Here is a 14,143-nt window from a genome sequence, read left to right on the forward strand (position 1 = left end):
TCCTGCTGATGTTTGGTGTAGTGGGATTAAGCAAATCACCTTACACCATCAAGCTTTTAAGCAATGATATCACTTACTAACATTCTTTCTTTTGGGTCAGACAAACTGACTCATGACAATAACTTCATACTTGAGTCAGAAACAGGGTATTTCAGATGTTGAAAATAACACGAACAATCAAAACAGAAAATGATTGACTGCATTCTAACTTGGCAAACATCCAGTATTCAATCTAACACTATTAGAGAGAACAGTTCAAGAATTGAGTCAGGACATTAGATATGTAGAGAAGTATCAAAATACCTAATGCCCCCCCACCATTCATTATATGTTGGAAGAAACCTTAGACAAAGGAAATTATATCTCGTAAAATTAAGAAAATAATAGCAAGGAAAAGGGAATGAAAAGAAACAGATGAGCATCCTGCCATTAAAACCAACATGAGGAGAACCATGGGCATGAGCTAAAATGCTAGAAAAACCAAGGAAACATTAGAACGTGGAAAAAAAATCGTGGGGCAGTGGCGAGACTAAAGAGTCAGGAAAAGACTCAATTTTAGCATAAAAATCTTATCTTTAACAAAAATAAATTTCGAACCCTCCATACATTAGCAGGAAAAAAAAAACCATAGCATGAATAAAAATCTTATGTTTACCAAAAATAAATGTCGAACCCTCCATAAATTAGCACAAAAAAAAAGTTTCATGGCTTGAAAACAAAAGCGGAAAACAATTAAATTCCTTTTGGAAAACTACGCAAACTTACCGCTATAGAATCAAGCCCGCACCCTACTTTATCATCACAATTCGGATGATAAACAAGAAGCCTACCTGCTACAGCTTTCTCATCTTCATCTGTTAGTTGTTCTCCATCCTTATATCTAGCAGTAAGTAAGAAAATCAGAAGAAAAGTAGAAATGATAAGCAAGGAAAGGCAGACGACATTATAGAGTAAAGGGACCTGTTAGAGTGGAGAATTTCTTTAGCGAGGTGTGCTATAGGTTCGATATCTCTCCAAATCTCTGCTTCTTCATCTTTCCACTGTCGGTAATTTTGCTCTTTCCAACTTGAATACTTTGCTGCCTCGCACAAGCTCGATACTGTGTCAATCAAAACAGATATATCATCCTCTTCCATTCGAATATACTCCGCATTCGAACACCATGATCTCCGAAGTGGCACTAGTAATCCCGTGGCGAAGCGGTGGTGGTGGAGCCGGAGTCGCAGGAGCTGACTGAGAAGTGCAGATGCGGCCATTTTAGGGTCTGGGACTGGCTGGTTACTAAGCTTGTATTGTGCCATTGGTAACTCGATGGGCCCATTTATCTCTTCGTGAAATAAGTGGGCTCGTTTTGAGTCTGTTTCTATATTTGGGTTAAAGACAATCTGGCCTCAAATTTAAGACAGTTTGGTTTTTGAGTATTATTTGTACTAACCAGCTGTACAATTATGAATAATTAGTTATGAAAAAAAAATATTTCTAAATTAAATAGGGATAAAAAACAGAAATAAATTTTCATTATGAAATGCTCCTGCAGTATAGGAATAAATAAAGATTATTTTATACGAGGAGAGAACTGAATTTTAAGTGTAAGCATGGGAGAAATCACGGGAAAAGAAAAATAAAAGCACTTTACCTAATTTTTTACAAAGAAATTCTCGACTCCATCCGACTAATTCCAAGTTTGAGTCTCGAACTGGTATAATGAAATTCTATATTCTATTTCTATGCGTGGAAATATAAATTGAATTCTAATTTTTAACTTTGATTTCACCCATCCATTACTCGAGAAAGGGCTTGGATGATCAAGTAAACTCACAGATCATTCCATCAATCAAAATCATTTATTTGTATTAAAACAACTTCTTTTTTTTTGGACTAATTACATTGGAAGTTATGCATGCATAGAACTTAAAAATGTATCAAATGGCTGTTCCAGAGCACCGTAATTATTAACAAAATCATTAAAAGACTTGGATAAGAGATACTTGCACTGCAGGTTTATCCTTTTCTTCTTTCATTTCCTCTTTGACATTTGATTGAATTTTTATAATTTATTTTGATTTATTTTTGCTACAATGAAATGGGACGCAAAAAGACTTGTCCAAGGTTGAATGTTACTTTTGCAATGAAATGGGACACACAAAGCACAATTGTCCACAATTGAAAAGGAAATCAGACAAGCACAGGAGAGGGAAAGTTGCTGTTGTGATCACCTCTGAAACAAACTGAAACTAATGTTGTTTCGGGTAAAACTCGAGAAATGATTCGACAAGCTATTTCTAATGTGGGTTGCTCTAGCTAGGCTAATAATAACATCGCAGCATCTGTTTTGTCAACTGCCCCAGGTACTGATTCTCCTGATTGGATTGTCGACTAGGAGTTTCTACCACATGACATCTGATGAAACCGTTTTTCACTCTTTAAATCTTGTTCCTTACATCCACTCCATTCAAACATCCTATTTTATCGTTAGAATTCGGACGGTAAGCAAGAAGCCTCCCTGCCACAACTTTCTCATCTTCAGCTGTTAGTTGTTCTCCATCCATATATCTAACAGTAAGTAAGAAATTCAGAATACAAGTAGAAATTGACATTTGAGAGTAAAGGGACCTTCAAGAGTGGAGAATTTCTTTAGGGAGGTAAAGTTATAGGTTCAATATCTCTTAAAAATGATTGACCAGGTGACCAGCAAGTTCACCCAATGATCCAGTTAGACCCTTAAACATACTTGCTTTACTTATTTACTCAGCACCCAAGACAATGACTACTCAGATCAATATGATGCTATGATAGGAAATGTTCTCCCAAGAGCCACAGGACCACACGTTCAAAATCAAAACAAGAGAAAAAAATGGCACACTGAAAGATCTGCATCATTTACCAAAAACCTGTAGGAATATAATTGATTCTGATTGATGACCAGTGCCATGGGCTATGATGTTTATTGACTGTAGCCATGGCCTTCAGAATAGTATGCATGATTGGCGTGCAAACTACGTTCACATTCTCTTTTCCTACAGACCCCTCCTAGCTTATTCTATTGGCGTGTAAACAAGTTCTTGACATGCCAGGTACGACAAATTTGCCAATCTGCAAACAATCAAATGTGGGTCCTAGCATTTGCGAAAAAAGCTTACTCCTGCCAAAGCCATATACGCTAAATAAATAAAAAAAAAGGCAGACGCAAGTCAACAAAGTCGAGTTCATTTCAATCATCTTGTGTTGTCATTTCTAAACAAACAAAAAAACTTGAAAGTGCTAGACATGGATTATCTACTACATTTGACAATTTGGCAAGACCTAGGATACATTCAGGTACTAGAATCCATACACAATCCCCTGCATTTGTGCAAAACTTTAAAATATGTCGATCACAGTGATCTATAATTGACAAAAGAAAAAAGAAAATTGGAGATGGAGGATCAAGTAATCACCGGGGTTATAATCATCATCAACTGCCACGTTTAAAATGTTCTTTAATGAATCTTTCTGCATGAGTTGGGTACTTGGATCGAATGTATGCTCGAAGGCACTTCTGATAGGAGAAGTCTATCCATCCACCATCAGTTCTTACAACAAACAGGCACCTGGAGTTTTTAAATTGGGGATGACGGTCAACCTTCAACAAGAGTAGTTCAACTGCTCATTAGTATTATCATAAACCAACAGAATAGCTAACTTGAAGACATTCACAATTTCACATAGCACATGATTATAACACAAAAAAAGGAGAAAATGATGGGTGAGTCCAATTCTAGCCACAATAGCTGGCATTTGACTTGAGCGAACAAATAGCTCTCTTAATAGAAATGCACCCTGCAAACAAAAAGAAATGAGGAACAGCAAAAGAAAGAATGGAATAGATTCCATGTTACAGAGAAATGAAGAAGGCACCCTTTAAAAGATTTTTATCTACTGACCTACATGCATGCCGACCATGTATGGACCAGAACCCTGCAGATCTCCTAAGTAAAAGGTGCGTGCAAGAAATTAACAAGAACAGTGGGACTGGTGCATGTCCCCGTCAATTTCTTGCCTGACTTTTCGCAAAGTTGCAAGGGATAAAAGGAGAAACATAAAAACAGGGACTTGTGGAAAAACTCAAAGAGATAGAGATAGATAGCATAGTCAAGTGAGAAGAATCCAATTGGCCATGCATCAAAAGTTTCCAGCTGTGTTGCAAAACTGCTTGGGAAATTCCAATGTAGTGTTGGACAGGTTTAAGACACAGGCCATTTACTTCAAAATTGCTAGTTTGACACAAAAATGGCTTGGGAAAGATAGGCAGCATAGTCCATATGAAATAGTGAAAGCAAAATATAATCAATCTGGGGCAGTCAACATCCATTACACATTAGGAAAAGAACAACAATTGATTTGTGGTGATTGCCGAGCTATGAGCAATTACTTTTAGAAACTGTTTTGAACTCTATATAATTCTAATGAGGTATAAAATAGAAGCAGTATTCTGCTTGCATGCGTCCACATGATGGATTCTTCCAACCTCTAAATTGTTATGTGCATGCAAATGTCAACAAACCAATGGTGGAGAAGCAACAGAAGATCTTTAAGAATATTATCAAGGAAAGCTCAAGATGTAATTCTATTTTATTTGTGTGTAATGGCGAATCTAATTGTTTAGATTATTATGATATTTGGTATTGATTAGGGTTTTATTTTTTTTAGAACTTTATCATATTATTCTAGTGTTTCGTCAGGGTTGAAATGCCTATATGAAGGCCATAACCTAGCATTAGTAGTAGGGTGAGTTGTATGATTATTAAAAATTGAGTTTTTTTGTTTTGTTATCCTTCCCACAGCTATTTTTCCAATCTTTCCCTTCCCCTTTCCATCTACTCTTGTGCCCCTTTCTCATTTCTATCTTCATCCTACATCAACCAATTATGTCCACAGCTAAGCAGTTAACAGAATCGGAACTGAATTGCATTCCACTAAAAGGAGCATAAAATTGGAACTTCAAAAGAAAAAAATGAGAACTTGAAAACTAAGGAAAAATATCAGAAAGTGAGGTGCATACCAAGCCAAATTTTATAGCAGTATGGTCTTATGAATGCCTCAGATATTCAGAGTGAATTACAACAAAAAATTAAATCAATAAAAATGTATCATGAATTTGAAAATTGTAAGGATGTGTCCCATCAATAAGAAAGCAAATAAGGAAATAATACAGTGTTGCTGCTAAAAAAATGCAAATCCTTTAAATTTCATGGGTTATAATTCGTATACTAATAAGAAATCTGATTGTTTCATTTGTTTAAATTTCCTAGGAAAACCTCTTCACTGTTAGCTGAAACTTTGATTGATCACTGAGGACCCCTTTGGACTTGTATTCATCATCTAAATAGGGTTAGCAAAATGGCACCCTTCTCAACAGCCCACACCTACAGCAGCAGGCAAATTAACTTGGATTTGTGCAGTGAAACTTCCAGCACATGCAAGCTAAATATCCAAAAAGCCAAGGTACTTAGATGGCAATACCTTACATCTCATCATGATATGCAGAATGTGCGTGTATACTGCATCCTTGAGCCCTGTGCCCACTAATATGGGTCACTTATCAGTATGAATGATGCTCGAAAGATAGAAAGTTGGATCATAGAGATAAAGTAAATCATCCTAGACCTTCAACATTTAAGTAATGACATCCCTTGACTATATTCTTGTCTTTTATGTCTGACCTATATCACTAGCAACACACATGTCAGACATTTGAAAATTCAGATTTAAAACTCACAAGGACAATCACCATGGCAAATTCTAGTTTCATTCAAACTTAGCAAAAGTTCTGTCCTCAAAATTAAATCAGAAGTCTTTGATAGTACACTTAGACAGCCTTACCACAGTGATTCTGAAATATCTACAGCATAGCCATTATGTAATAGCGTGGGAAAATATGCCAGATAAATTTTATACCAGTTAAGATAAATGGTTGACATTTCAAATTTACTTAGAAAGTCCTCCAAAATTGATCCATTTTCATGGGCTTACCTATGCACACTACCATCTGAAAGGGATTTGGCAAAGACAACTTTATAAATGACATTCATTCTCACCAGGTTAACACCTTCAAAATAAATAGTTTGGATTACACATTGTATAGAGGATGGATAAAAATAAAATAAAATGTAGCAGCAATTAGAAGCTAGAATTCAAATCCATTCATGCTATGCAGAGCGGAAAATAAAGCATTTTTGGGCACTTGGGCAGTTGGACCTAAGAATTTGGTGTCACTCAGCAGTCCAGACGATATTTGGCTAGGTGGAATTAAGCAAACCACCCTACACCGTCAAGATTTTAAGCAATGATATCACTTGCTAATATTCTTTCTTTTGGGTCATACAAACCGACTCGTGACAATAACTCCATACTCGAGTCAGGAATTGGGAATTTCAGATGTTAAAAATTACACAAGAACAATCAAAACAGAGAATGGTAGACTGCACTCTAACTTGGCAGACATTCTCTATCCAAAATTGAATCTGATACTATTGGAAAGAACAGTTCAAGAATTGAGTCAAGACATTAGCCACATGGAGAAGTGTCAAATTAAGAAAACAAGAGAAAGGAAAAGAAACAGATGGGCATTCTACCATTAAAAACAACACGAGAAGAGCCACGGGTATGAGCTCAAATGCTCGGGAAATTGAAGGAAACATTAGAGCATGGAGAAAAAAATTGTGGGGCATTGGCAAGACCCAGAGAGTCAGGAAAAGACTATTTGTAGAATAAAAATCTTATCCTTACCAAAAATAAATGTCGAACCCTCCGTAAATAGCACAGAAAAAAAAAAGTTTAATAGCACGGAACAAAAGCGGCAAACAATTAAATTCCTTCGAAAACTATGCAAGCTTAGTAGCTTACCATTATAGAATCAAGCCCACATCCTATTTTATCATCAGAATTCGGATGATAAGCAAGAAGCCTCTCTGCCACAACTTTCTCATCTTCATCTGTTAGTTGTTCTCCGTCCATATATCTACCAGTAAGTATGAAAATCAGAACAAAAGTAGAAATGATAAGCAAACAAAGGCAGACGACATTAGAGAGTAAAGGGACCTGTCAGAGTGGATAATTTCTTTAGCGAGCTGAGTTATGGGTTCAATATCTCTCCAAATATCTGCTTCTTCATCTTTCCACTGTCGGTAATTTTGGTCGTCCCAACTTGAATACTTTGGTGCCTTGCGCAGGCTCAACGCTGCGGGAGTTGAAAGAGACACACCATCCTCTTCCGGTGGAGTAGACTCCGCTGTAGAACACCATGATCTCCGAAGTGGCACGAGTAATCCGGTGGCGAAGCGATGGTGGTGTTGAAGCCGGAGGCGCAGAAGCGGGGCGCCCCTGACAAGAGCAGATGCAGCCATTTTTGTATTTGGGAACGGATGGTTACTAAGCTTGTATTGTGCGATTGGTACTTAATGGGCCCATTTATCTCTTCATTAAAACCTGGGCTCTTTTAATTTATTGATTAACTAAACTCTTTGAGAAAACGTTTCAGAATTTGAAAAATACAAACCACAAGAATTTGACACCTAAAAAAAACAATTGGGATTCTCTGCCAACAATTTCCAATTTACTATTCAGAAGGCTCCTCCACCACTGCTGATTCTTCCTCGTTGCCCCTTCAACTAAAACATTCCCTTCTTTTGAAAACTGAAATTTCATGATCATTTCCCAAGAGTCAACAGTTTCTCAAAAGAAAATAATCAAAACATTGCATTTTAAATCGTAGCTATCAAATCTAGTTTGGTTTATAAGTTGACGTGAAGATTCATAACCTAACCTAACTTGAATTTTAAATTTAATTAAAAGACATCGAACGGGCTAGAATCAATTTAAATCATTGTGTCAATATTAAATGAAATAAACTAATATTATTTTAGTAGAAATAACTAATTTACATTAGCTCATAAATTAATCCAATAATCTAATACCTTAATTTTCTTTTTAACAATCTCCAAATATAAAAATCCACACTTGAATTATTTTTTTTTTCATTTGGATAAAATTGAAATCCAATCCAATTATTACTTAAGTAGATAAACGTTACGATGACTCCGTCATAAAGACGTTGCAATCATATTTCGTGAAGCAACGGAGAGATAAATATATTGTTTATAGCGCAAGCAAAATAAATAAATACTGGTACAAGATTCCAAGCGGACGCCCTCACTCCCCTGTCAGACGACGTCTGTTATGACATGGTTATTTTTAAAAAAATGTTTTTTTATATATATTAAAATAATATTTTTATAAAACAATTCCAAAAAATAATTCAACTAACCATAACCTCCAGCTAGTTTTTCACAATAATTAAATAAATGACGACCAGAAGATTAAACAATTGATTATGAATAAATCTTAATTAAAGATTAATGTTATTTAAACTGAATATAACTGGAGGTATGTATACTTATATTATATGAATATATAGATGAAATATTTATATTTTTCTAATATAATATAATATAATATATATTCTTAATATTAACTTGGTATAAATATGTTTATATTTTTTCATGATAAATATTTAAAATAATATATGAATTTTTAATTTTATTATTCAACGAATACTCAAGTACATTCCACAGGATGACAAAAAAAAAAAAATCCGGTCAGAAAGAAGAGTCCACGGTAAACAAATGAGATCGCATTCACTGTATGTAAACTCAACAGTAGAGAAGCCTATTCAATAAAAGAAAAACGAAATTGTAATCCATTTCCAGATCCGTCTTTGAAAAAAAGAAAAGAAAAAAGGCAAATCAAACTACGCGAGAGAGCACCGTACTCCTCCCTCAGAAGCTGAGGCTGCAAATCTCCACCGTTCAGGTTTTAATCAATCAATCCCCGTGGATGGGCCAGTCAGCTTCGACGGCTTTAATCACAAGCCGTCGAGATTCAAATCGCAGCAGCCACCGGTCAAAACCTAAATTCACGGTCCCGATCATTCCGATGCAAGTAGAAGAACAAACTGAATTTATAATCTGCGAAGGACCTGATTACATCTCGGATCTTCCTGATGAATGCTTAGCTTGTATTTTCCAGTCACTCAATTCCGGCGACCGGAAACGCTGCTCTTTAGTCTGTCGGCGATGGTTAAGAATCGAAGGACAGAGCCGTCACCGACTCTCTCTCAACGCCCAATCAGACCTTCTCCCTTTAGTACCGTTTCTCTTTTCTCGCTTCGACTCTGTAACTAAACTTGCTCTAAAATGTGACCGCAGATCTGTTAGCATCGGCGACGAAGCGTTAGTTGCAATATCCAGTCGTTGCCGTAACCTCACGCGCCTCAAGCTCCGCTCGTGTAGAGAACTCACCGACGCAGGCATGGCAGCTTTCGCTAAAAATTGCAAAGCATTGAAGAAGCTATCGTGTGGATCTTGCGCTTTTGGAGCAAAAGGGATGAATGCCATCCTTGACAATTGCGCGTCGCTCGAGGAGCTATCGGTAAAACGGCTTCGAGGAATTAACGATGGCGCGGCGGCAGAGCCCGTAGGACCGGGTTTAGCTGCGGCTTCACTTAAAACTATTTGCTTAAAGGAACTTTATAATGGACAGTGTTTTGGCCCGCTTATAATCGGGTCAAAGAATTTAAAAACTCTGAAGCTTTTTAGATGCTCTGGCGATTGGGATAAGCTTCTTCAAGTAATTTCGGATCGGGTAACGGGTATGGTTGAGATCCATTTAGAGAGGCTCCAAGTTAGTGATACTGGCCTTGCGGCCATCTCTAATTGTTTGAATTTAGAGATTTTGCATCTAGTTAAAACCCCAGAGTGCACTGATATGGGACTTGTTTCCATCGCGGAGCGTTGTAGGTTATTAAGAAAGCTTCATGTTGATGGTTGGAAGACGAATCGGATTGGTGATGATGGGTTATCGGCAGTTGCTAAGTACTGTCCCAATTTGCAAGAGTTGGTGCTCATTGGTGTGAATCCTACAAAAATTAGTGTAGAATTGTTAGCTTCAAATTGTCAGAATCTAGAGCGGTTAGCATTATGTGGGAGTGATACTGTTGGTGATGCGGAGATTTCTTGTATTGCAGCCAAATGTGTAGCATTGAAAAAGCTTTGTATTAAGAGTTGTCCTGTTTCAGATCATGGGATGGAAGCGCTTGCAAATGGGTGCCCGAATTTGGTTAAAGTGAAGGTGAAGAAGTGTAGAGCAGTTACTTGTGAGTGTGCGGATTGGTTGAGAACGAAGAGGGGATCTTTGGCAGTGAATTTGGATTGTGGGGAACCTGAGCATCAGGATGCAAGTGTTAGTGATGGTGGGTTACTGGAAAATGTAGTTGAGTTTCATTCAGTTGCTAATCAAATGCCGCTGCCTAGTATTGCATCTAGCAGTACTGGACGATCAACTTCTTTCAAGTCAAGATTAGGGCTTCTGATGGGGAAAAATTTGGTGGCTTGCACTTTTAGAAGATGGTCAGGTGGTAATAGCAGTTCTAGAGGATAATGAGACCGTCAACCCGAAGTCTGCACTACTGAAAAAACAGTCATTGCCCTTAGTCTCTGTGGATTATTTTGGATTGTATTGCCTGATTCCATGTTTAATGTACTTAATTTGATGTTGTGTGCTGTTTATTGCCTTTCCTATGGAATCTTCACTATAAAAAAGTGAGCATTTTCTTATTTCTTAGATTGCTGTTCACTTCAACTTTGTGTTTCTTTATGTTGCAAGTTGTATGACACGCTTCTGGTTTACATGCTAAGAAGATTCCCTGGGAAATACATCTATGCATTATACTATTGTTTGTTAAACACTGTCTGTGTGGTTTGTTAATGTTATCCAAGTTTTGCCCAGTTATGCATTTACTGTTTTGATGCCTATACCTTTCTGTTCACTGGTTCTATATGTATTATGTTACTTTTTCAGCGAGAAGCTGCCTGTACAGTTGGTGCATAAGCACATGAATCCTTATAGGTTGATTTTGGCACGGTGAGTATAATATGTTTGAACCTGAATTTTTAGGGACTGCATTATGCAAGTCAAATTCTAGAAGTGACAGATTTCTATCATCTGTTTAATTTATATGGCAATGACTCAATGGAGCTAGTTGCTGTGAGTTATCCCAACTTGTCTTGATACTGGATCAATCATTAGCAGTTTATAAATGTCCAAACACCTGTTGTCTAGCATCCGATTCTTCCATGTCTTTCTCTATCAATGGGAGGTCAGGAAGTGAATCTCTCCTAATTGGTAATTTAACTTTCTTTTAGAAATCTCTCTCCAAAACACACATATTGACATACTAACTAGAGTAATTAGATATTTAATGGAATTTATTATCCAAATAGGCGTAGATCCTTTATTTTCTTGCGTGCAATGTTGACTAATTCGTTACTTTTAAGAACAAGTACTCCATGCAGTGTAGTATAACAACACCCACAACCCGCACCCTCACATAATAACCCAAAAAGGCATTGACCCCTCTGCTTCTTGTGTGCAGTGTAGTACAACGATCTTTTCTACATCGAGTATATGGTGCAAGTAAGCTCTGCGCAGACTTTATCATTTCAGTTGGGATCGATCAGCTAAATACTGTTTTTAGATAAAGTGCCTTGCTAGTATTTCAGCCATGGCAGCTATTTCAGCAATGTAGATTAAGTGCTACTTATCTGGCTACATGATGGCATTTTATTCAACCACAAGGTGCAGTTCACTTGAGCTCGTGTTTGCTGCACTATGAGCTAGTTTGCATTTGATTTTACTAAGCTTGCTCAGTGTCATACTAGAGGACGATGATTTGCACTGTTTTTCCTTTGAAATTAATTCCTCCACATTTTGATGAGTAATTGTAAATACAAGAGCTTGTGTGAGCTTGATCTTTTCATAGAAATATTCATGGATACCTTTTGATCTGCTTTAGCTACAGAAGATTACTTATCCTTTAGTACGGGCTCTGAACTTCGACTGAACTGATTAAAAGAGTTGGACTTTGTGGGCAGGTCTGAAGTTTGATTGTGTTATCTTGAAAGGGAAAACAGTAGGAGGGAGAGGGAGAGGGAGAGGGAGAGAAGAACAACGGTAATTAAAAGATTCTCCTTCGTGTTTAGAGGTGGGCCAATCTATTAACAAAAGAAATGTGGTTTGCATACTCAGAGAGATTTGGTGTTTGCGGGCATGGGAAGTGGGAGATTCTCATTCTTGTTTGTGGGGGTGATTAAAGCATCAGCTACCGAAGCAAGTTTTGCATTCTTAGACTCGCAGACTTTGGTCATTCCACACCAAGGATGGATTATATTTCAAGGTAACCCCAGCTTTGATGCTATTGATTAGTGTTCTTATACGGTGTCAAATCTCACGCATATTTATAAAACATGCCCATCTTGGCAACGAGACGCAATTGATGATTTTTTATTTGTCCCAAACAATGTCGTCTTTGATTTATTTTTTCCTAAAATAATATCTTTTCTTTATAAAAAAAAAACCCAATAGATACAAGCGAACTTTGAAGTCTTCCAACAAGCAACATGGATCTTAGATATAGATGATCCGGGATCTGATGCAGACTGGGTTTGTTGTTAAACCGTAAGGGAGTTGATTTGGTTAAAATCAAAATAAGACATGACCTATCTAAAATAACGTTTCAATTTTTTTGTATGAAGAAAATGTCTAAAATCACATTGTTTCATAAAAAATAAAAGAAAAAAACAATAGATCTTGGTTAATCCGTTAGTCATGAGTTGACTTGTTAGCTGACTTGTTCAACTTGCAGCATAATCTTATCTTAAACTTGTAACTATGGTCTGTGAGCATCTCCGAGGAAGATGATAAATGAAAAGCCAAAAATAATAATAAAAATATTATGTTGGCTTTTCAATTTTTAATTTACATGTTTTAAGAGGAGTGTTAAATAAAATATTATTTTATTATTTCTTTTGTAAAAAATATTATTTTTGCATATCCTTGCAAAAATATCAAAACATTATTTATTATAATAATGGTTTTTGTACTATTGCTTTTTACTTTGGTTTTTTATTAAATCTATGTTTTTTTATTTTTTAATAAAATTATTGTAATATTGTATTATAAGTTTGACGAGTTTTTCTAAATTAATTTGGGTTATTAGTTTTTTAAATTAAATTTTTAAATTATTTTTTTAATATTGAATTAATTGAGAATAGTTGAATTTATGTCCAATTATTATTAAAATAATTGTATATTAAATATATTAAAATATAATTATTTTTTAATGATTTTTTACTATTAGAGTGATTACAAGAAAAAAAAAACTATATTTGTACTAATTTAGAAGTTGTATTATCAATTTCACTGTTCTATCTAGCATCTTCCCTAGGCCATATACATGTTGGAATGACTTTTTTTTTACAAAAAAAAAAAAAAGTATTTTGCCATTTTATTCGTGCGCGTAAAATAGAGAACAAATGAAATAAAAAAGAGAGGCATTTTTCGGTTTTGCTTCTCATTTAGCATGCCCTGATAATACCTTGAAAAGACATCGGTCATTCCACTCATGAGGCGACTTCGTTTTTCGAACAGGCTAGGGCCTGCAAAGACATCGGTCATTCCACTCATGAGGCGACTTCGTTTTTCGAACAGGCTAGGGTCTGCAAAGACATCGGTCATTCCACTCATGAGGCGACTTCGTTTTTCGAACAGGCTAGGGCCTGCAAAGACATCGGTCATTCCACTCATGAGGCGACTTCGTTTTTCGAACAGGCTAGGGTCTGCAAAGACATCATTCATTATTTTCCGGTGTTTGCCCTGCTGCAGAAGACTTTCCGATTGGAAGCACCTGTGTTTAGTAAAGGAGAAGTTTCATCTTGAAAGCGATCTGTAACAACTTCAGGGATTTCATGCAAGTTTGGTAAGGGTTATGATTTAAAATAATATTTTTTATTTTAAAAAATATTTTTAATATCAATATATTAAAATGATTTTGAAAAATAAAACAAAATAATTTAAATTTTAAAAAAACACAGTACGAATGTCGTGCGCTGCATTTTTAAGAATCGACGTGTCTTCAGCAATATTTGCCTGCAGCAAAAGAAACAAACTTTTATGGTTAAAAATTTGAGAAAGCTTGCCCTTTTAAATGAACGCTTTGCTTCTGCTACTAGAAAATGGGTTTTATACATCGCAGTGGAACGTTTTGCCG

General features: G+C 36.1%; 3 protein-coding genes across 4 annotated transcripts in view; 1 reads left to right on the plus strand and 2 right to left on the minus strand.

Moving 5' to 3' along the window:
• LOC105129086 (protein DCL, chloroplastic-like) overlaps positions 1 to 1,384 on the minus strand; it is a 4,372-nt gene extending 2,988 nt beyond the window's left edge. Inside the window, exons 1-2 of one of the 2 annotated variants that reach the window (XM_011031036.1) lie at positions 961 to 1,384; positions 766 to 880 (exon numbers count right to left, since the gene is read on the minus strand). In XM_011031036.1, coding sequence (XP_011029338.1) covers positions 766 to 880; positions 961 to 1,301 — 456 coding nt within the window. In that variant the 5' untranslated portion in view covers positions 1,302 to 1,384. The remainder of the gene's footprint in view (positions 1 to 765; positions 881 to 960) is intronic. The other variant, XM_011031027.1, reaches the window with a different exon arrangement.
• A 1,802-nt stretch (positions 1,385 to 3,186) lies between these two features.
• LOC105129080 (protein DCL, chloroplastic-like) lies at positions 3,187 to 7,434 on the minus strand. The gene is made up of 3 exons (XM_011031018.1): positions 7,081 to 7,434; positions 6,886 to 7,000; positions 3,187 to 3,622 (listed from the first exon to the last, which is right to left on the minus strand). The coding sequence occupies exons 1-3, from the start codon at positions 7,383 to 7,385 to the stop codon at positions 3,455 to 3,457; spliced, it is 588 nt and encodes a 195-aa protein (XP_011029320.1). The 5' UTR covers positions 7,386 to 7,434; the 3' UTR covers positions 3,187 to 3,454.
• Positions 7,435 to 8,712: 1,278 nt separating this feature from the next.
• Positions 8,713 to 10,781, plus strand: LOC105129102 (F-box protein At1g47056-like). The gene has a single exon (XM_011031047.1). The coding sequence runs from the start codon at positions 8,875 to 8,877 to the stop codon at positions 10,474 to 10,476; it is 1,602 nt and encodes a 533-aa protein (XP_011029349.1). The 5' UTR covers positions 8,713 to 8,874; the 3' UTR covers positions 10,477 to 10,781.
• The last annotated feature ends 3,362 nt before the right edge of the window (positions 10,782 to 14,143 follow it).

The sequence above is a fragment of the Populus euphratica genome, unplaced genomic scaffold (genome assembly GCF_000495115.2).
Source record: "Populus euphratica unplaced genomic scaffold, PopEup_1.0 scaffold2.1, whole genome shotgun sequence".
NCBI classification, from domain to species: Eukaryota; Viridiplantae; Streptophyta; class Magnoliopsida; order Malpighiales; family Salicaceae; genus Populus; species Populus euphratica.